Source organism: Phodopus roborovskii, unplaced genomic scaffold (genome assembly GCF_943737965.1).
Source record: "Phodopus roborovskii unplaced genomic scaffold, PHOROB, whole genome shotgun sequence".
In the NCBI taxonomy this organism is placed as follows: Eukaryota; Metazoa; Chordata; class Mammalia; order Rodentia; family Cricetidae; genus Phodopus; species Phodopus roborovskii.
The window spans coordinates 20876861-20899483 of record NW_026126541.1 but is presented as its reverse complement, the minus strand read 5'-3'; the positions used below and the strand labels follow the sequence as shown (position 1 = coordinate 20899483).

Sequence of the window (22623 nt, the reverse complement as noted above, 5' to 3'; positions counted from 1 at the left end):
CCATTTTAACCTAGAATCTCACCCATTCCACTATCTACTGCCTCTTAGTCTACATTCATATAATTGCACAGCCATCCTAAAGGGAGGTTGGATTTAGTCATTGAAAAACAATATTACACAAGACAATGAAGAACTTTGGTAAAGAAGGAGTTAAGATGATAGCTGGTTCAGCTGCATGTTGGGAATTGTAGTTCCATAGCACTCTTAAGGTGCTAGTACTGTTGTCCTCTAAAGCAGCATACAGTATATCTCATTCTCCGTGGTTCATCAGAGAGGCAGCTAGTACTGTGGATGTCAGAATCAGAAGTCCAAGATTAGAGCCCAGCACCAATGTCACTAGCTGCATTAGAATGTTAGCTGCCATGTAATGGCATTATATAAGCATCTGGTTTCCTTTTTATTGCTTCCCAACTCCTCTCTGAGCCAAAGCTTTATTCTCTTGGATCAGAAGTAAAACTTCACTGATTCTATTGTTAGAAGACCAAAGTTTAACTGTCCTTGAGGAATGATCCATAGCCATTTGTCCAAACTGTCTTCTAATCATTTTTCTGTTAAACAGTACAGTTGGGTGTTGTGAGAGTCCAGAGAAAAAGGCAAATATTCACTAGCAGATCCTGGTGCCATGATACAGGCCCTTGGTTTTGTCTGTGCAGTGTCCATTCCTATGCCTCTAGAAGCAGCGCCATGCTTTCCCTCAGAAACCATCCCTATCCCATCACACTCCTCCATGGGAGTGGCAGTCAAGAACCTTGCTTTTTCATGGCAAATGGATAATGGGCACTTGACCCTAGCTCAGCCTTCAGACTCTCTCCTTTGAGGGGATACCTGAGGATAAGGACTCATCCAAGAATGCCAGCAAGGTCCCTAAGCTCTCACAAGTTTCTCTAGCTCAAAATCTGCTTGGTCAACCCTTTTCTTGGATTCTCGAGGCTCTCTATCACCATGGAAACAGGTTTCTGTATGCTTAGGTTGGCAGAGCTGACAACTGAGTCTGTCACTTGCTACCAAAGAGTCCTAAATGATACTACTACTAAATCCCCATAGAGATCTAGCCCTTCACTGAACACACTTACCACCCCCACTTCCTAGGTAATTCTTGAAGAACCATGCCTTCATTACACACACATCCCATGCACATCATAATTTATCTTAATGTTAATAAGGTATTGTTACCTTATTGATGTGGAAAAAGAGGCACAGAAGCTAAGCAATGTATTCAAGGTCACAGAGCTAGTAAATATTAGAAACAATATTTTATCAGGTCCAATTTCTGCCTTCCATCAGCAAGTGATGCTTATTGGATCATGCCGATCATGCCCCTGTTGCTTCCCAGACTCCTGGGGTGGCCAAAGATCCTTAGTATATTCTGATACAGTGTGGGGAGGGGCGGTTATCTCCTTCCCTCTTTCCTTCCCCTTTCCCGCTGAGCTGCATCCCATTCTTTCTTTTCTCCAGCTGCAAGTCACTTATAAGAAACAGCATTCGTATCAGCATGAGGGAGGATTCACACACACACACACACACACACACACACACACACACACACACACACACACACGCATAGTGAGTGGAGTCAAAGGTGTCTGTAGTTTGTACTCAGAATCGTGTACTTTCAAAATCTGCTTGTACCCACCAGGTTGATTTCCCAGCTAACTACTGCATCTGACTCTGGGCTTCAAAACCCCTGATCTACTAAGAAAGTTGCTCAAAACGACACTGCTTTGCTTGTCGTTTGCAGAAGGAGGTGGGGCCAGGCCTGATTCTTTAAGGTTCCTAATGATTTGTTTACCGCAGTTAATGTGGGGTTTCCTAGGCCACGCCAGCATGAGGGGAAAATTGGGCTCATACCCACAGCACAGGCTGTTCCTCTCTGCTCTGCTTACTTCAGCTCTTCTAGATGGCCAGCACACTCCCGGGATCTGCTTCAGTCATCCTGAGGATGGCCCGGGAACACTGCACCCGTGCTCCCAGCCTTTTGTGGTGTCCTCCTCTTTGGCTCTGGCCACCAAGGCTGACCTAGCTGCTTCTGGAGGAAAGAATCCAGTGACTGGTGGCAGCTTGGCCTCTGCCTGGATGAAGATGCTATTTGCCTCACATCTCTACAGCATCCTGGCACCTCCACTCAGTGCAGTTGTTCTGAGCACTCACATGAATCACAGCGGTCTCTAACTAGAGGAGATGCTTTGATACAGGGATCTCAGAGCATAGTCCTCTCACCCGCTTCAGCTCACACACGTACGGGAGCGTGGGTTAAGAAGAAGCCCCACCCTCTCTCTTTCTCAAGCTCTGGTCCAAGTCTAGGTCAGCTCTAGATGTGGTTGCCCTCACCAGACTGGTGGGTTCCTTTTGGTTCCTTAATGTGGTTAGACTCTTAATACCACCAGAACCTGCCATCTAAGAGAAGTGTCAGCTTCCTGGGGTGACTACAGACATCAACTGACCTCATATTTGTGTGGAACCTTTGCTCTCCAAGCACTGGGAATCACACGATCAGAAGTTAACAGCTCGTTTCTATGATGAAGATGATGATGATGACTCTTTCTTATGCATCAGGTCAATACCAATCATTTAGATATGTGATCTTATTCAGTTCTCTCAGTAACTCTATGTGCTATGATTGTCCCCATCAGCAATGACAAAACTGTGACTTAAGAAGTTAAGTAAGCCCATGTTCACGCTGCTATAAAGTTGCAGAGCCAGTCTTAGATTCTTTTCAGTTACTCCTCTGCAGCTCGGACTGGGCTCCCAGCCTGTTTCAGCTGGACCTTCCAGCACCCCTGGACCCTTGACAGCTCTGCTCCCATCTTTCCTAGGCCCCTGTCCCAAAGGCCACCACAGTGCACAGATGGGTTGCCAACCTTATCTAGCACTGCATTCCCATTTGTAGGTCCGTCCACTCTGCACTCTCTGGGGGCTTCTCAGGAGAGTAGGATGGGAGGCATCGCCAGCAGTGTGGTCTCTTGTCTGATCTCAAGTCTCTCAAGATTTCCTAAGCCCTTCTGCAGATTCATCTCTGGAGCTTATTCCCAGAAAGGCTGTCAGCACCCTGTGAGGCATGATTTAAACTGTGCCTGGTCTTGGTGGGCGTTTTAATTGAACAAGGAATTCGAGTCTGGGCTTTAAATGCCATACAAACAGAAAAAGTTTCTGTCTTTTCAAAATGCCCATTGTAAATTGTCCTTAGTGCTCCCCACAGGGGTCCTTTCTCTGGCTGAACTGACAAACTGAGCTGAGCAGCTACAAGTGAAGGCCAGGGATAGATGCAGTTTCTTGCACTCCTTGGTCCTTCTCCTGGCTTCACCACACCAAAACAGAAAGACTGCATGGCGTCCAGAAGCCCTAAGCCAAGGGCTTAGTCTTGATAACTTGTTTTATTTGAGAGCAAATCCTAAGGAGCAAATACCCTGTTTGATTACATTGATTGTTCGAACCAAATATTTGCCATTTGTTTTGCCCCATGCAGGGTAGTGGCTCTGTCAATAGGTGCCTATATGGTGGCTCAGTACCTCAGTGTCCCCATCAATATGCAAGGAACTGGGTCCAAGGTCCCTGAAAAATTTTGAGGTCATTGTTTTATAGTTATAAAATTTATTAGAAATCAGGGAATTAAGAGATCAGCTGTTTGAATAAAATGAGTCTGCATAAAATTTTCACAGTGGAATCACATTATATAGAGAGATCCCATCATGTACTTGCAGAAGAATTCAATTAAAAAATTCAACCTGTGACCAACTTTTAAGTGACACAGTAATGTTTAATTGCGACTTGCCTGCAGGTCTGGATTTCTAAGAATAGTCTCTTGCATTCTTTTCCATACAGCCTTCAATGAAACAATAGTGCAGTCCATTTTAAAGTCAGGACTTCTCTGATATGGTCTTTTTTGAAACATGCACCAGGAAAAAAAAATCACTTTAAAACTGTATAAGCATCCTCCAGCTGTTTAGAGCACCCAGGCTTTGCACACGCTGTTCCCTCCTCCCCTCTGTCTTTGGAACTCAACTCATTCGTTGTTTCTTCGGGGAACTATACCCTGACTTTTTTGACCAATGCAATCCACTTTATTATAACACTGTCTAGATTGTTATATTTAATGGTAAATATATGGTTACTGTTACTACACCATGCATGCATTCTGGCGTTGCTCCTACAGGCACTCTGGATGCCTGCCATGTGCATGGTGAATGAAGGCTCTGGCTTTGAATCAGAGTTTCTACTTCCATAGAACTTTCAGTCCTCTGGAATCATCATCATCATCATCATCCCAGCAATCCAATAAGAGTGATCAGGACTGCTACCACCTTCTCACAAAGCCAGGAGAGTTAAAGGAGCAATTGAGCCCAGGGTGGTGGTACTTACCTGCAAGCCCATATCTTTGGAGACAGAATGAAAGAAAGTTCAAGACCAGTACAGGCTACAAACGAAAGGAGTAATTGGAGTTAGCCTAAGGTCAGCTACAAGATGGAAGAGAATGGCAATGTGTGGACCTCTGGGAAGGGTGCGTTTTTTTCATAATGGTACAGGTACATGAACCACCCTTTTCATATGTTCGGTTTAAGAAGCAAGGAGAGGAAAGGCCATGCCTAACTTACTAGAGTGTCTGTGCCACCCTGAGGTGGCTGCCATCAGCACGGTAAAGACCTTCTCTTCTACCCTCCTAAGGATCTCTTAACCCTCCTGGACTGGACAACCCCACAGCAAGGCCAGGTCATCTTGACTTTGTCATTAAACAAATTTCCTTTTCCAAGGGAGTGTCCTCTTTCCTATAATACATGGCAATAAGAACCTGTGGTTTTTATTTGATTCTCACAGCCATGACAAGATCATCTACCCTATCGTCCCCAATCTACAGACATGATAGCTCCCCTGTCTGTAAAATCAGCTAGTTTCCAAATGACCTGAGATCAAAGCCTGGTTTCCTGCTTACTCCAGCATCCTCCGCCTCTCCCAGCCCCCTTTATCACAGCCTGCAGGGTGAGCCAGGCAGGTTTTTTCAAAGCCCCAGGAAGCCAGAGTTGGCTGCCTCCTGCTGGCAGGGAGTTTGCTCCAGCCTTTTGGAATAACTCTGCCTAAGGGAGAGAGCAAGCAGGGAGGACAGATTACATACACAGAGACGGTGGTGGTTAACAATTCTGTCACCTCCCTCTCCGTGGAGGAAGTGGGCTGTTCATGGTGGTGGAGGATTATGAAAAAACAATAATTCATAAATAGTTAAGTGGAGAAAAGTATTCACTCTCATGCATTCCTCTGTAAGTGACAGTCTCCGTGTGTTCGGGTTTATCTTTCAACAGTGGTATCACCCAGGTGGACTCTGCAAGGGATAGCATGGTTTTAGCGGCAGACAGAGTTTCATTTAACTTCGTTTTCCCAGCCAAGACTGCCCCCCAAGCTAGTGTTTCTTACTAGGTTTTTCTGCTACATGAAAAGCAAATTCCCAGAGGTTCCCAAGATTGCTCGCATCCTATGCCGAGATGACTGCTTCACCGCCCGCCCACCCACCCACTAATAAGACATAATGCCGTCCTATTTTTGGTAACAATTAAAGGGCCTCCCGGTGAACGCAGAAAGCTGTTTATTTTCTGTTACATCACTTCGCTTGCCTTCGAAGACTGCTCTGTGCTCACGGGTTTTCTGTGATGTGAGTCGGCTCTCTCCCTCCAGCAGTTGGCTCGCTCCCATCTCACAGCACCTCACAGGTCTCTTCCCCCGAGCAGTGCACTGCCTGAGCCGAGGAACAGCTCACGAATCAGCTGGAGGTCCCTGTTTTGAAAAGGCAGTTACAGAGGCAGAGAAGGGTGGACTCCTATATGACCTGTTCCTAGATCAAGACAATCAGCAGCTGAATTCCAGAAGCCCTGTTCATGTGTGGGGATATTTTCTCGACTGCATGGAATCAGAAAGAAGCAGAAGGATGGGAAATGCCTGCATCCCCCTGAAAAGAATTGCCTATTTCCTATGCCTCTTTTCTGTGGTTTTGCTGACTGAGGGGAAGAAACCAGCGAAGCCAAAATGCCCTGCCGTGTGTACTTGTACCAAAGATAACGCTCTATGTGAGAATGCGAGATCCATTCCACGCACCGTTCCTCCTGATGTTATCTCACTGTAAGGCCCGTAAGCATTTTAATATCTAATTTACAATTTAAAAAATTCCAGCTGGTGGATTTGGGGGTTTGTATGTATTCTGAGAGGGGCATGGAGTGAGAGAGAGGGATTCCTCTTGCATGCTTGGCCATTTGACAGAAGTAACATTTTGCTGTATTTAAAATCTGTGATTTCGATAAGCTGCTCCTGACCATGCTTAGCTAGCCCCCACCCTGGACGTTATTCTGAATGAGGTACCTGGAGCAGCTCGCCTCTCTCTTGCTTCATGTGGGAAGGAACAGAATATTACTTTATAAAATAGTGTGGAAATAGCAACTGTTATGGTAAATCGGATTAACATAAGGTCTGTTCTCTGTGTGTGTCTCTTTGTGTGTGTGTCTGTTTGTTTTTGTGTGTGTGTTTTGTTTTCTTTCAGATCCTTTGTGAGATCTGGTTTTACTGAAATCTCAGAAGGGAGTTTTTTATTCACACCATCGCTGCAGCTCTTGTGAGAAATATTTATATCATGACTATTTTTAATATGGCATATATTTGGATAAGCCTTCTTGTAAAATAAGCTTAATATTATTTCTGTTGAATGTGACGATGTTTCTGAAAAGGATGAGGATATCAGTAAAGTGGGAGGGAGATGGGATTGTTTGTAACTTCACACCCACAATGCAGGTTGATTTTTGCACGGATAAATTTGATAACCTGTAATGCTATTTACTTTAATGGCCGTTTATGAAGTTGTTGGGATGTCGCAACGAGAATACCAGTTTTGATTATCTTACTTTCATTTTTAACTTGGGAACTTTGGTTATTTTGTGCTGGAGTTCTTGGATTTGTCAATGCAGAGCCCAGCATAACATATGCGCTCAAGATGTTGTTTCTCAGGGATCTGGGGCAGGCTGCTCCTCTGTATGATTTACCATGTGGGGAGAGAGAAGGAAAAAAAATTCTTGGTTCTTTCTAGGTAATTCCTTAAAATACCAATTCTCAAGAGACTGCTTTCTAATCTCATCTAATTTATAACTAGTCCCCTCACAGTGAGGGAAAGATGATATTAATATAGCAAATACTCCATGCTCTGTGTTTTGAGTTGGCCACAAGGGAACCACATATTCAGCCCATGCTTAAAAAATATTCAAAAATAGCTTTGGGCTAGGAAATCAGATATCTTCACAGGCGTAATGAAATATATGCAATTTGTTCTGATGTGTAACGTTTGGCAATTGGAATCTAGTTCTGAATGGGGGTATCACATGAGAGTCAAGGGGTCTTCCATGCTGCAGAATCAATCTTGGGTTGACAGACACTTCCAAGACAGACACCGTCTGCTGTTATTATACTGAGGTATTTTAACTGTGTAATTAATATCCAAGTTTTTATTTATTTGCTTTCTAGATTTATATTTGTTTCTTGCTTAGCCACTTCACGAGTTATTTTATATACAGGCAAACAGTGGGGATTTGAAGTTGGAGAATCCTGTGTTCAAATCAATCTCACACCACAAGTCTTACCCCACTACTCACTGGAACTTTCTCATGTAGTCTTGTGCTACAAAATGGAAGTTATCAGACATATTTTGAGGTGCTGTAATCAGAGAAATTCAAGTATATAAAACTTTTTTTAAAGAAGGGGTCTCACATAATTCACTCCGACTTGGACCTTACTGTATATTCTGGCTGGCCTTCAACTTCTGGTCTTCCTTCCTTTACCTCCCCACTGCTGGGATCAAACCAGCACATGCAGCTTTAGATCAAGCTCAAGATGTGGCATATTGCCTATGGCAAAGTCTCACATGTTTTATAAGTGCTACCGCTTTAAATTTTTACATCAAGATAAAATGCTGAAAGCTACTTAATACAGAGTGTGGTCTACAGGAAATCCCAAAACTGGTTAGACTGTTGCATTACATTTATAAATTTGATCGGATGTTTTTGACATTATATAACAAGGTTTGTGAACATCCTTCCCCTGGCTAACACCTTTGAGCGATTGCCAGTTAAGTGAAGAATTCCTAAGGGTTTATCTGTTTGATTAAAGGAAGTGTTAATATGTCAAAGAAAAAACAATTAAGACAGTTGTATTGTTTTTGTTTGTTTGTTTTGTTTTAATACAGAACGGGACAATGTCTATGTCTTTATGTTCAGTTCTGCTTATGCTGATTATTGGTCATGTAAATACGTGACTTGCTTAAAATGCCTTTTTTTCTTTTTTTTTCTTTCTTTCTTTTTTTTTTCTTTTCTTTTCTTTCTTTTTTTTTTTTTTTTTTTTTTTTTTTTTTTTTTTGTGCTAAGGCACCTGCCTCTTCCTGGGATAGTTCAATAGAGCAGCCCTTAAATTTCAAGTATTCTCATTCACCCCAGTGCTCTGTCAGTCTGACACTAGGTGGACATTAGCTGGACGCTGAGAGCCCTGTGTGCTCTACTTCCTTTTGGTTGGGTGGACCCAGCTACCCTGAGCACAGATGCTGGGCAGTGTCATGGAAATAGTTACCGGCTGCTGCAGGGCAATGTGATTTCACCTATTTAGAATCACAGAGGGAAGCCAAGGGACTGGTTTTAAATAGCCCACACTGAGTGCCTGCCATGCCCCTCTGTCCCATGCTCTGAGTTCCTATGGAACATTCCAACCTTTATTTCTAAAAGCAGTTCAGGTTTCAGAAACAACAAAGGAGCCGATGGTTCTGTCCTGTATGTCCTCAGTTACCTCATTTTAGCTGACCTCAGCAGGGTAGATTTGGCCACACTGACCTTATGCAAAACCATCAAAGGTGGAAGATGGTCCACAGGCTGGCTCCAGGACCCTGTTTCTAAGTACTGTTTCCCGCACAACCTGCTCATTGTGCTTCTTCCTCTTCTCAGGAAAAGGCCAAATGAAATGGTTTTCACTGAGTAAGGAACTCGATGGCTTTGGCACGCCTGTAGACAGAGCTTGTTGCCCTGTGCCCTGAGAACCTGCCACTGGAACAGGAAGACCAAAGGGCCATCAGCATCATGTAGGGTTAGTGATGAATCCTAGACTCTGAGTCTATAGATCCATCTTATGTCTGTGAAGAAAAATTTTAGAATCTTCTGCTTGGTCTCTATTGAAGGCAGTTGGTTTCTTTGTTGTTTGAATAGAACAAGAAATGTCTGGCTGCAGCCAGGTATGGTGGTGCACCCCTGCATTCCTAGTAGTGCTGGAGAGGGCTGAGACAGGAGGGATTAGATTTTGAGGTCAGCTTGGATGCACGGTTAAAAAAAGGAGCAGGTCTGTGATGGGGTACCCCATTCCTAGCACCCACCAGAACAATCTGATGCTGTGCTCCTGGTCCCACATGCTTCTTCATACCTTACGTAAGAAAGATGATGAGAAGTTCTTTTTGAAATGTCAGCCTCGGGTGCTTAAAGAAACAAATGAGTACCCTAAATTACATGAAGTATTTGAGGAAATATACTAGTAAGCTGTGGCTGGCTGTGTTGGAGAACAAGAAAAATAAAACCCACACTCTGCTAGAGAGGAGAGAAAAATTAAAATGATCCAATAAAAAATTTATCAGATCAGTTGTACAAAACATTCTTTTTAAATATCCTTTCTGGGAAAAAAAAAAAGTTCCCAAGCAAATGTCATTTCCTTCATGTTTTTCACAGGGCCAGTTCTGAAACGTAACCAATGGGCATGGTTAAGCATTCCCGATTGCTCTCAGTGCTGGAGTGGCGCTTTTAGTGACTGCAATTTGGAGAAATGTGTTTTCACACATTACAACCCTGTTCCTTCCCAGCTCTAGACTGAAATCCCCAGTGAGACAGGCTCATGACGGGAGTCTCAGATTTAAGAGAATAAAATGTGGCCATGTTGCAATTTGTTTATGACATTTTAATGAATTAAGACCCTTTGACTCCTAAGACACTCCTGTTTTTTCTGGCAATGAATTCCAGAAGTAATTTTAGTATCACCCTCAAATACAGAACAAAAACTGTACAAATTCAATGAGGCCAGAAAAAAAAATCCATGTTTTTTTTTCCCAATAAGAGATGCATAATTTACCTTGATATGGAGAAAACATCATTTAATAAAATTAATCCACATTTGACATATAGATATATAGTCTGCAGGAAATCAAAAACTCCAAACAACTAGGAAAGCAAATCTCATGAACAAGAAATAAGCTTGTTCTTTCCAAGGTAATTCATTAGGACCTTCACTGTTTTATTTGTTTAGAGCTGATTGATAGCCGTAGATGTTCTTGCCCTTTAAAACCCCTGGGTTCTCTGTGTAGCAATGTTCAATGAATACTCAAGCCAGACCAGCTTCAAGAGTGTGAGGACACTTTCCTAGCTGGTTCTGTGAACATGAATATGTCTTGGTGTGTGTCCCACAGACATCACTGAAGCAGCTTTGTCTACGAAGTTCCCCCCCACCCCCATTTTCTTTTTTCCCCTTGAATCTATAGGTATTTAAGGTCTGCAACTAAATATTTTTGAGAGTGTCTTATGTACTCCAGGCTCTTTGATCTAGCAAGGACGGTTTTGAATGTCTAATCCTCCTGCTTTCACTTCCCAAGTGCTAAGATTAAAGGGTCTGCCACCACACCGGGCCACCACACCCAGCCACTGCCCTGTTACCATGTGGCGCTGGGGATCAAATCTAGAACTTTCGTGCATGTTTTTGAAAGCATCCTATCAACTAAACTACCAACTAAACTACACCCCCAGCCCAAATAGCTGATTTTTGGTGTGCAAACTTCTTCTGTGTGGGGGGTGGCTTTTGTTGAAAGCCCATTTTACTTTTCCAGTTATTCAGGCCAGGAGCCTGATGGTGACCTGCCCCTCCTCCCTGGATGCCCACTTTGACCTGGGAAGTTCCCTGAGCAATCTCAGAACCTGCCTCTCCCCCTTCCTCTTCTCCCAGACCTTTTCCTGCCTGAGGGACTTGCAATCCACCCCTCCCACCCCCTACCCCTGCTTTCCGCTACAGTCCTCTCCATTAGTGTTACCTTCTTGGAAACAATAGCTCTCCTTGTGTCGCCCAAGTGCTTGGAAGCTTTTAACCGTTCCTAGGAAGGGGGAAAGTCAGAGTGCCAGAGCTGGTGTTAATAGCACTTGGCTCCTTCCTGTTGTCCTGGATTGTCAATCACAACACTGACCCTAGCCTACCCCTCCCCATATACACCAGGGACAATCAAATGGGAATGCGTTGTCACAGTTTTAATCGGGTTTCTCATGTTCTGGATGCCTCTAGTATGGACTGATGTTTCTTACTTGTTTGTGCTTATATCTGGTCCATGACTGGCTGACATGCAGGGTCAGCAGTGAGCCATACTTCGTGAGCCCTGGGACTGTAAAAGACCAAACTTGGCTTCCCATCTACTTCTGGATGCCAATCCCTATAGCCACAGACTTCTAGTAAAGCATTTTGTTTTCATACCTTGGCCATGTTTTCAGCCTTTCTAAAATTTAATAGACCCCAGTTTCACAGAAATTAATGGGTTAGAGTACTGGAAAATGGTAGGTCACGGTGACCTAGCCCCCCCCCCACACACACACAGACTACAAATAAAAAGAGATGTCCAAAGTTCTTCTAAAGAGACTGCCAGCACTTGAGAGGCAAAGCATCTAGCCCACCTGAGGCCCACTTTATCTTTAGTCTCCTTTCCCCCACTTGGCTCCATGTTTAGCCTCCTGGGTTCTTAGTTTGGCTGCAGGTGCCAACAGGTCTCTCTTCTGTGAACGGTAGATAGTCCGTGCACCCTGCCCAGAGGGACACCCATACAGAAGCATCGTTAAGATGAGAAAACCATGAACATGTGATTCCCTTGCCTGGTTAAAATCAGTGTTTATTGGGGCCAAAGGGCGGGGGGAAGCAAGTGCTTATGGTGTAGTTGAAAGCAGTCACAAAACTAGAGCAAGAGATTTTTCCCTGGGGTGAAATGAGTTTGGGTGGGGATCCATGTAGCAGGTACAATGTTGGACTTTGTGAGGGACACAAAAGTGATTGGCAGAACTGGGGTTGATGGTGATGCCAGCCGGTGGTGATGTTAACAGGGGCAGCAGAATTAACGCAGGGGCTTTTCTGAAGTCACCTCTGCTTCCCCGGTGAGCAGGCAACGTGGCAAGCATCGGAAGCTCTGTGGTCAGACACTCGCAGTTCTCTCTGATGCTTACTAGTTGTGCGATTTGGGGTAACGTGAGCCAAGCTTTGACACCTATGGGTAGGAAATGGGTATTTGCAATAGAACCTATGGCGTTGGATAGCAACAAGGATTAAAATGTATGAAAGGCACTGTTCCTTTAAATCAGTGAAAACTGGCTTTATGACAGTGGTTGATTTCTTTCTTTTCTCTTTTTGAACCTATCATAGCATCACACTACTATCTTTTATCATCTGAGTTTATCTACCACCTCAGCTTTAAGGTTCTACCCTTCTGTGCACAGGTCTCTCTCAGAACCTGTTGAGAAATCTTGCCTTCAGTTGTTTTTCCATAGGAAATGTACATTATTTACTGATAAACAGATGTGTAACCCTCTCACTTCTTCCTCGTGAATAAATAAGCAGAACCTCAGGTTGTGAAATATGTCGGAGTTTGCTTAAAATAATGAATCTGAACCAGTGTTCAGATGGGTGGCCCTGCTGTAGAATGCAAAACGGTCTAAACTAGGAGTTAGGACATAGGAGTCTAAAATCCAGTTTGGCCATAAATGGACTGTGTAACATTGGGTAGGACATAAAACGTTACTGGACTTTAGCTTTTATAAGCGTAAATCACCAAAGGAAGAGTAGGCTATGGCTTTAACTCAAATGCTAGGTGGGGTGATAAGATAAATGAAGAAAGCCATTGGTACAAGACAATTGGGAGCTGTAGTGAAAGGCAACCTGGAGAAGACATGACTTCTCAAAAGTGGCATCCTTGTCTCCCACTGATTATTGCTAATGGGAATGTGCTCATTATCCCCTAACCCTTTGGGGAAAGCAGAGATCTGGAAGTAGATGTAAAACAGGATAAAGACAAAACAAAGCAAGAGCGGGCATTTGGGCACTTTTACACTAAGACTTAGGCTTCATCCAATTTTAATATTCTATTCTATTCTGTGGGGCTGGAGAGGTGGCTCAGTGGTTAAGGGGTCTTGCTCTTGCAGAGGACCCAGGTTCAGTTCCTAGCACCCATATGGTTGTTCACAACCATCTATAACTCCAGTTCAAGGTTATCCAACACCTTCTTCCGACCTGTGTGGACAATGTATACACATGGTGGACCTACACACTCATACACACAAAATAAACACATCTAATGAAAGTAAAAATTCAAAACTATATTTTAAAAAATCTATTATATTCTAATCTGTGAACACTTTACAATAACATAGAAAATCACTTCATTAAGGAAACATAAAAATTATATCAATTCTCACAAACCAACAAATTAGATTGATAATTAAAAGAACCCATGATATAGCATTGGCTTCATAGTTCTTGTAAAATACTAACTCATCAATTTCATGACATCCTGGGTTCAGTCCCTAGTATCTCTGCCAAAACAAATTATTTACTTCATAATCCTCTAAATAGTGAAATGGCTCCTGACTGGGCCTTCTGTGTGGTGGCTGAAAAGAAACAGTATTTTAGTATCACTCTCACAGGTCTAAGATTAAAAGGGAATTGTTGGACTCACTTACATAGCAAAATGGCAGCTATTTGCCTATGTAAAGTGCAATAAAAGGCAATGAACTGAGGCCATGAAAATAGACTGAGATGTCTCGGTCTATAAACTGCTTGCCACTCAAGTATGAGGCCCTGAGTGAAAGTCCAGCACCTGGTAAAATTCCCAGTACCATGGCTCATACCTGTGTTGGGAAGTAAGAGAAGGGGTGGAGGGAATCCTTGGAATTTGTTGGCCAGCTAATTTTCTTGAGTCAGTGAGTCCCAGATTCAGTGTGCAACCCTGTCTCAAAAAGAAAAGGATGGAAGCAATAGAGAAAGACTCCCAGTGTCAACCTCTAAACTCTACATGCACACATACACACACTCATGGGCACATACATATACACACTCATGCATACACACACTCATACACACTCATGCGCACTCATGCACACATGCACACACACATACACACATATACACATGCACACATACACACACTCATAGGCACATACATACACACACTCATATACACCCATGCACACATACACACACACACATATATACACATGCACACATACACACACTCATAAATACCCATGCACACATGCACACACATACACACACACTCACACACACATATACACATGCACACATTCATGCACACATGTACATACATACATATACATATACACACTTTTTGAAAAAAAATCAAAGGAATAGCTAAAGCATAGAAGCTAAAATGTGTAAGTACAAGTCAGAGAATCCCCCATGAAGAACCATGGATTCATTCCATGCCTCCACACCTAAGTATATATACTCTTCTTCTTCTTCTCCTTCTTCTTCTCTTTCTCCTTCTCCTTCTTCTTCTTTTCCAAGACAGGGTTTCTCTGCAGTTTTGGAGCCTGTCCTGGAACTGTCTCTGTAGACCAGGCTGGCTTCAAACTCACAGAGATCCACCTGCCTCTGCCTCCCAAATGCTGGGATTAAAGGCGTGCACCACCAATGCCCAGCATCTACTTTTCTTTAGAAAGTCTCACACAAGGTTTACAAGCCATCAATAAAACTAGTCAAGTTGTGGTTACTTTTCCATTGCCTGGTGATGCTCACTCTCTATTTTAATTTTTATTTCATCATCATGACCTTCTGAAGTGCATAGAATTCCGGAGGAAGTACTGGTACAGAGGAAGTCTAATTCCAGGTAGCCCCTCAGTGTCTGGTGAGTCCTAATAAGCAGCAGAAGTGGACTTGAAACCTTTGCCCTTCTAACCACTTCTGTGTCCTTCCTTCTGACATGAATAATCTTGGACAGGTTTGACTTTGCATAGTTTTGTGCCCCAAATCAAATCCCCCTGTCAAAGGGTCACCCTTTGCCATTAACAAGGTTATTTAGGGCAAATGTGCCCTGATTTCTTGGGACAATGACTGAAATGGAGTTCCAAATACTCTCTGAAAGAGCGGCGGCATCGCTGGCAAGGGCTTTCTAGTTTCCCTAGGTTTCAGCCCTCATTTGTATGTGTAAGCGCTGGCCTCCCTGCTCGAAGAGAGACAGGCAAGTTGACCGAAAAAGAAATAAAACAGTAAAAGAAAAGACCTCTTCTTTCCTTTAGAGTTACATCAGAGAACGGTGTTCTCTAAACCTGTGTCCGGGGGAACAGTTACTCTGCAAGAATAAAGTTGGGTACACCACTGAGGACAACTGCATGCTCCTTCCCTGATTGGCTGCTCACAGTGCACCTTGGCACAGAAAAGACTGTAATTAAAGTTGTTCTGTTCTTCTCAATCTCCCCTAGAGCACGGGTTTCATGGAACATCTTTTGGAAATGTCCGCACACAGAACTAACTGAGTTATTAGCTTACTTATTTCTACCTCACTTTGTTCTGCAGAGACCTGGTGGCAAAGCGTGGATAGGTCATGTCTACTATTCTAAAGGAGAAATGAAGCCGCCTGCTCCATAAAGGGATTGCTCAAAATGGTTTTGTTAGAGTCGTGCCTCACCACCAGGCTATCCACATGGTCAAGCAGCTTGGCATATGTCTGTCTTTTCCGTAGGGACCTCCAAGAAGATGGTCCTCTCCCAGGAAGTAGATAATGACCTGCAGCGCAGCAGTCGGGTAAAAGGGTGCACAGCTTGGATGCACTTTCACTGTTTTTTCAACTGAAGTTAGTTTTCTCATTACTGTTTTCTTTGTGACTGAACCAGTACTGCCCTAGATACATTCTATGAGATACTCAGTTAGTGTAGATTTCAGTGATTGTCAGGTCCCGCTACCAATTAAACTGGGAACCTGCATGTTTCATTCACCTTTGAAGAATCTCTATTTAAGGGAAGAAAGGACTTACAGAGCTTAAAAACCCTGATTAGTCTCTTCAACCTACTCTTGTAAATCTTCTGCATGTGACCCTCTCAGTATCTGGACGGTCTTGGATCAGAACACAAGGGGATGCAGCCTGGGGAATATTGGTCAGTTGTTCATGTTTGTGATGACTGGGTAGAGCTGGTAGGACCAAGGTGAGGAAGCTAGCTGTCCTCATGGACATGGACCAGTCCCAGTGGGACAGCCACGCAGGATCCCAGAGTTGCACACATACTACTTACAAGGTTTAAATCGTTTTACCTCCTCTCAGTTTTCTTCATGTTTTAAGTAGAGACTATAAACTCTACACTGCAGCATGCACTGGAGGATAAAAGAGATGTCAGGCAGCTGAAGAGGAGGCCTGGCACAGATCCGGCTTCAGATAAAATTTAAATCACTCCTTGGTGTTCCTGGGAGATAGATGATGACATCATAGAAACACAGAGAGAGGGAGCTGTTGGCTAGCGGTGCCCATTTCTAGAAAGAAAGCATTTTGATTATCCTGAGATGAGATGTAATGAACTATATTGTAAAAGGATGGGCCCATGCCCAGGGAACTCTTGCAGATTTGAAATCTATATTCTAATCCTGGGCCACCAATGACAAAAAACAAAAAACAAACAAACAAACAAAAAAAATAGACCTTTGTCACATCGCTTAACCTCTCTGCCACTCTCCATTTCCTCACCTGTTTAAAGTGGAATTAGATTTCACATCTCTCGAGTGTGCACAGGTGTGTGCGCGCACACACACACCCTTGGTTGTTTGGAGCCAAATTATTAAGATTCTTCGCAACCAACCAATCTTTACAGGAAAGGTGGCAGGTCAGCTGAATTATACTGAAAATATTTTTCAAGGATGAGAGTCAGCAATAACTGTCAAATAATGTGCTCATTAGCAATGCTTCCCACTTTAGGGCTCTCTATCTTAAGAGTATATTTTAAAATATTCAAATGTAAATTGCTCACATGGCAAATGCTCTCAGAACATGGGTGCTTGGCTGATGTGACTCACCTGTCTATTGCTAATTTTTCTTCAGTCAGCCCTTTCTTTTGGGTAATGAACAGTACCAGCAACCGGAGAGTCTGAGTTGGTTGAGCAAGGCTCTAAACACTTTGACAAGTCCCTCCAGCCGTGCTGCCATACCCTTCAATAGCTGTAATGTATGCAGTTTGTTCTCCTTAATGTATATATAGCATACATATGCTTAGATCCATAGGAACCTAGACATGTACTGCGTGTTTTCATATACTTCCCATGGGTGCCCAATAGCGTGGACCATGCCCATCAGTCTTACCTGGCAGGGACGACTTCCCTGAAACTGGGTTCATCCCATCTCTAGTGTTTTCTTCGTGTAGATAGTCCCTGGCAGATGCACAGGAGACATGCTCATCTACGTTCTCTCTCTGGATTCTGTAGGCTCATCCATGGAGTCCTTTTGTTACTATAATTCCCATTTTAACCGAGAGTGAGCATATTCAACTACTTAATGTGTACAATAATAAGTGGCAGATACACGCTTTGAAGCCTGATTCTGTATTCCATACTCCATTGATGCAGTCTCCAGGTGACAGTCAGGCGCCACTGCTGGCCCTTCCCACCTTCATCCTTTAAGGAGAGGGATTGTGAGGAGGAAAGGATTTCCTCGGCCATCCCTCTTCTGTTGCCAGGAGAACCTGCGCTAGGTGAAAGAATGGGAGCCACCCTTTCATGGGCAGGTGACAATTCTGGTGGCAGTCAAGACGTTCAGATGGTACAGAGTGAATATCATTAAGGCCAGGGGTCATGGGGCAGGGCCAAGTGAGCAGCCTGACTTGGGGCAATCAGATTTTCTCAGCAGGCACCACAGTCCCCCATATTTTGCCATCTGCAGACAGACCTCCATCCCAGCATATAAAACTACAATGACACAGACCTAGACTCATATATCTCTAGAATTAAAAGTGGCCTCTGAAACTCTCTCATCCAGCCCCCTCCTTCAGTAAGACAGAGAGACCTGGCATGCATTAGGATACCCAGAGGATGTATGGCCAAAGGGGAATGAAGAGGTTGGCTTTCTGGTCCTTCTGAGGTGTTCCTTTCTTGGCCGTTGGAAGAAGAAACCACTTCTGGACTTCTTGTGCCTGCCGTACCCTTTCTCTGAATGGACCTTTGTCGGCTGCACCCAGGGCAGCCTCAGTCTTGAATGCCTACAGCCAGAGCTTCCTTCTGAGGCCCTCTGTCACCACACTCACTTCTCTGCTGCTGACCCCAGGTTCTATTTTAACCTAAGTTCCCTGGTAACCATGCTGCCTACTCTTCCTTTGGAAAGCCGGTCTTAGTTTTCATCCAACCGGGACCCTCGCCCCCAACAACCTATGGCCATGGCGCTAAAGTGTTTTGTTGATGAAGAGCTGTGCCTAACCCCTATAGACAGCCATACACAGGCAAATGGAAGGAAAGACTGTGTGAGGGGGTCAGTACTTAATACATCAAGTCATATCCTCTGGCCACAGGGTGCGTTGCCAATAAATTTATGAAAGATTGTTTTTTTTAAGGCAGTTTCAAAAATATTATTCTAAACTGGGCATAGTGGTACACACCTTTAATCACATCACAATATTCAGGATACAGGGGCAGGTGGATCTGTGTGAGCTCCAGGCCAGCCCGTGTTATACAGTGAGATCTTGTCTTGAAAGAAAGGAAGAAGAAAAGAGAAAGAAAGAAAAATAAAGGAAAAATATTATTCTAAATAATGGTTAAATGAAATGTGTAATTGAAAGCTTATGACAAATCAAAATTTGTTTGGTATTTTACACAGTGGTAAAATACTTCTTTTACACAGAAGTAAACATACTTCTGTATGTTTTCATGTTTATACAGAAAGAATAAAAATATGATTGAGTGTTAAACTCAATAAATACCAGAAGGAAATTAGAAAAAAAAACAAGTGATAATTAGAAAATAAAATAATATTTATACTAAGAAGCAGTGGGTATAATGAATAAGTCCAAAATTCACTATTGGGAGAAAAAAAAAATAACCTAGTAAATTGGTAGCCATTTGGAAAGAACAACACTCATGAGTTAGAGGTCTTTTAATTATTAACAAAAATTAGAGCCATGTTTAGGAAAGAACCTACTTTACATTATACACAGAACTGAGTCCCAAGTGAATTAAGAACTAATGATTTCATAAGAAAACAGTGATAAATTAAATGTTAGTGAAGAGATGATGGAACAGGCCTTTTTTGTACTCTACAGTCAGACATGTGATTTGCAAAGCTCGCATAAAAACTAGGGACTTAAAAACATTCTTAACCCAACAGGAATCTATTCTAAGTCCATCCCAGGGAAAGAGAGACAGATAAGGTGTTAGTATACAAAAGGGGTGGTGGTAGATAGTTAAAAACTAGAATTCTTTTTAGATGGCTACATTATAGCATGTCACGATATGAAACTCAGTTATCTATTAAACTATATTATTAAAACATTGTCCTGAAAGAAATTAAAATTATCAGGTTGGGGTGCTGTGCACTTGGGAGGCTAGGATACAAGCATCACAAGTCCAAAGTCAGTTTGGAGTACAAAGTAAATTCTAGACCAGTGTTAACTGCAAGGTAAGACACACCCCCTACACACAACCCACCCCCAAATTCCAAAACAGAAAAGAAAAACACAGTTTTTGTCAACTTGATAATCATACACATGCAGATATCACATATGTGATATGTGTCAAGTGTGTGCATATCAGTGCCTGGGTAGGATAACAGTGCTCTCTACTTTTTAAGGTTTTTCTCAATTTTCCTGAACTTTTATGAGATATGTATATCATGTGCAAATTGCATTCAAATTGAAATTTAAATTTCTACTTTTTAAAAAACATAGGTTGATGTGATAACATCTTGACATGATTTTGAGATTACTTGCATTGATCATTTAATTCCTTCCCCCCCCCCCAAAAAAAAGGAATTATCACTTAATCCTATCTTGTAAGTCTATTTGAGTGAGCTGTGCTGACCGCTATTCACCAGAATATTGGCATTTTTTTATCTAGACCCTATACTGAGAAGCCCACCTGTATCAGGAAAAGGTGGACTGAGGGGTTTTCGGCCTCAAGATTTTTAGCAAAGCCTCAGCTGTCTGGACCGCCCTTTCCTTCTGACTAACAGATAGCAATACTGGATCTACCCCTTCCACATAGTTGTTTTTTCTGAAGCTCATGTGAAATGCTCCAGGCAGGAGGCTGAGAAGTGTGCGGTGTTATGAAAGTAGTAACTACCATTTTCAAATGAGCCAGTGCTCGCCTGGAATTGATAGTACACCTATGCAATCTTCCCATGTCTTCCTCCTGGTAAGGAAATACACTCCCTTAGCTTTAAAAAAAAATATCATCCCCACTCCTCCTACAGCCTGTTTCATGACATATTAAAAAACGCTATCCCTTGGGGGGAGTAGAAAGGTCAAGGCACACCCCTGACCTATCCCCACCAAGGCTAGTGGGAAAATGCCTGGTTTCTTCCTTTCCCGGAAACAGAGGAAGTGGCAGAGACTTCAGAGGTCTTATGGGACTGCAACAGAGGCAAACCATACATCAGTCACCTCTACAAGCTAGGACATCTCCCGGCAAGTCTGTTGGCCCAGACCCCGATCACTGCTCAGGGTAACAAGGCATTCAGACTGTGATTGGTCCCCACAAACACCTCCAGGACACTGCTGTTGTGGTGCGGCTGTTCCCATCTGATTTATATTATTGCAGCCTCTCATTATGTGTATTTGGCGGACAGGGAAACCCATAGCCTGTCCATGCCCCACAGCAACTGCTACAAGGATCAGAGGACTCTTGGTCACCACAAGAACACGGGGCATCACACGACCCAGAAGCATCTCTATGCACCCTGGCGGCACACACCACTCAGGCAGCTTTAAAATAGCTTGGGCCGCCCTCCAAGTGTAGAATTTAACCAAATCCTTGAGAGTGGGAATGAGTTGTCAGTATTTTTAAGTTCCTTGGGTGATTCCAAGTGCATCCAAGATTGCAAAGCCCTGTTTGGATCCCACATAGACCGAGCCGTCTCCCCACACACCGTTCACTCTGTGAGGGCCCCACATGCCTTCAGTTCATATGGGTCCATGCACTACCTTCTTCACTGGCATTGTCCCAAGAGCTCCCCTTACCTCCACTGCAGGCTGACCTTGTCTTTCAGTCATCAATTCCACAAACTGAAGAAGAGTATCATTATCTTAGCCAATACCTTTTTGAGCCAGGTCATTTGGATTATGGAATGCTACCCAATCTAGGAATTGGCTACTCTGAGGGGAAAACTATGTCTTTCTTGCCCTAATAGTCCATGGAAAGGGCCAAGGGCTATGTAAAACAAACACACTCATTCTGCTTTGACCCAGAACTGTTGTGTATGAATATGGGCTAGGGAGGGTACTATTTTCCTTAATAGAGACTGTAGAATACTTGATTTATCTGATTTATTCATAAATCATAATATTGAAATAAAATGTATTTTTGTTAATTTTCAAGACAGGGCTTCTCTGTGTAACAGTTCTGACTGTCCTGGAAATAGCTTTGTAGATCAGGCAGGCCTCAAATTCACGGAGATCTACCTCTTGAGTGCTGGGATCAAAGGTGTGTGCCACCACCTCCTGGCAAAATAAAATGTATTTCTAAGACTCTATAAAAATTAAGAATTTGAGTTTCATTTTCCTCATAAGATGTGTCTGTTCATGAGTCTTTTCAAGTTTATATTGAATAATAAAATGAATAAGTCCCTCAAGTATATTTAGACTATATGTCCGATTTCACAGCCCCGTGTTCATACACATCACTGTTGAGTGTAGAATTAAAAAGCTCTGATATCCATAATTATCTCAGCCAGAGGAAATTTTTTTTAGCTTTTATAAGAAAAATTTAAATTGACGTATAATTATATATAAAGAAAAGGACACCATTGCAACTATACTACTGCTCAATGGCTTTTTGTTTGTTTGTTTATAAATAAGCACCCTTGTGTGCAACACCCAAGTTAAGACACCAGGTGTTATTACCCCCTAGAGACAGCCTTTGTGCTGGATTTCAGTTAGAACTGCCCTCCAAGAACAACCGCTGTGTTGATGTCTACCTGCATAGATTTGTTCAGCTGGTTTTGTTCTTTCTATGTTAGCCATGTAGCATTAACTTTATCATGTTCTGACCACGTTCCTTAGAGTATTTTGCTTGTGGTTATAGTTTTAGCCAGAGATTTTAATCTTTGAAATTTAATTCAGCGAACATTTTTTCTTTTCAAAACCAGGAAATGGGATAGAGTTGGGGGCACAAAAACAAATAAAGGCAAGTCCTTGCTCTAAGATTACATCCATTATTGTTATCTAGCAATGCCGTGTGAAGTGAAGACCTCTTTGTTCAACAAATATTTGTTAGATCTTCACAATGAAACGGTTGCTATCACAAATACTAAGGATAAGTACTTAACAGGCCAACAGAAATTCTAAAAGAAATCCGGTCTTTCATCTCTGTGACATGCATAGACAAGGGATTTGTATATTTCCCAGTCTAACTTGCTTCTGATTT

At 42.8% G+C, this 22623-nt stretch overlaps 1 protein-coding gene across 2 annotated transcripts in view; it reads left to right on the top strand.

Moving 5' to 3' along the window:
* Nucleotides 1-5523: 5523 nt before the first annotated feature.
* Lgi1 (leucine rich glioma inactivated 1) overlaps nt 5524-22623 on the top strand; it is a 40028-nt gene continuing 22928 nt past the window's right edge. The window contains exons 1-2 of one of the 2 annotated variants that reach the window (XM_051199744.1): nt 5524-6099; nt 6515-6586. In XM_051199744.1, the coding sequence (XP_051055701.1) occupies nt 5885-6099; nt 6515-6586 (287 nt within the window). In that variant the 5' untranslated portion in view covers nt 5524-5884. Of the gene's footprint in view, nt 6100-6321; nt 6443-6514; nt 6587-22623 lie in introns of those variants that run through there. The other variant, XM_051199745.1, reaches the window with a different exon arrangement.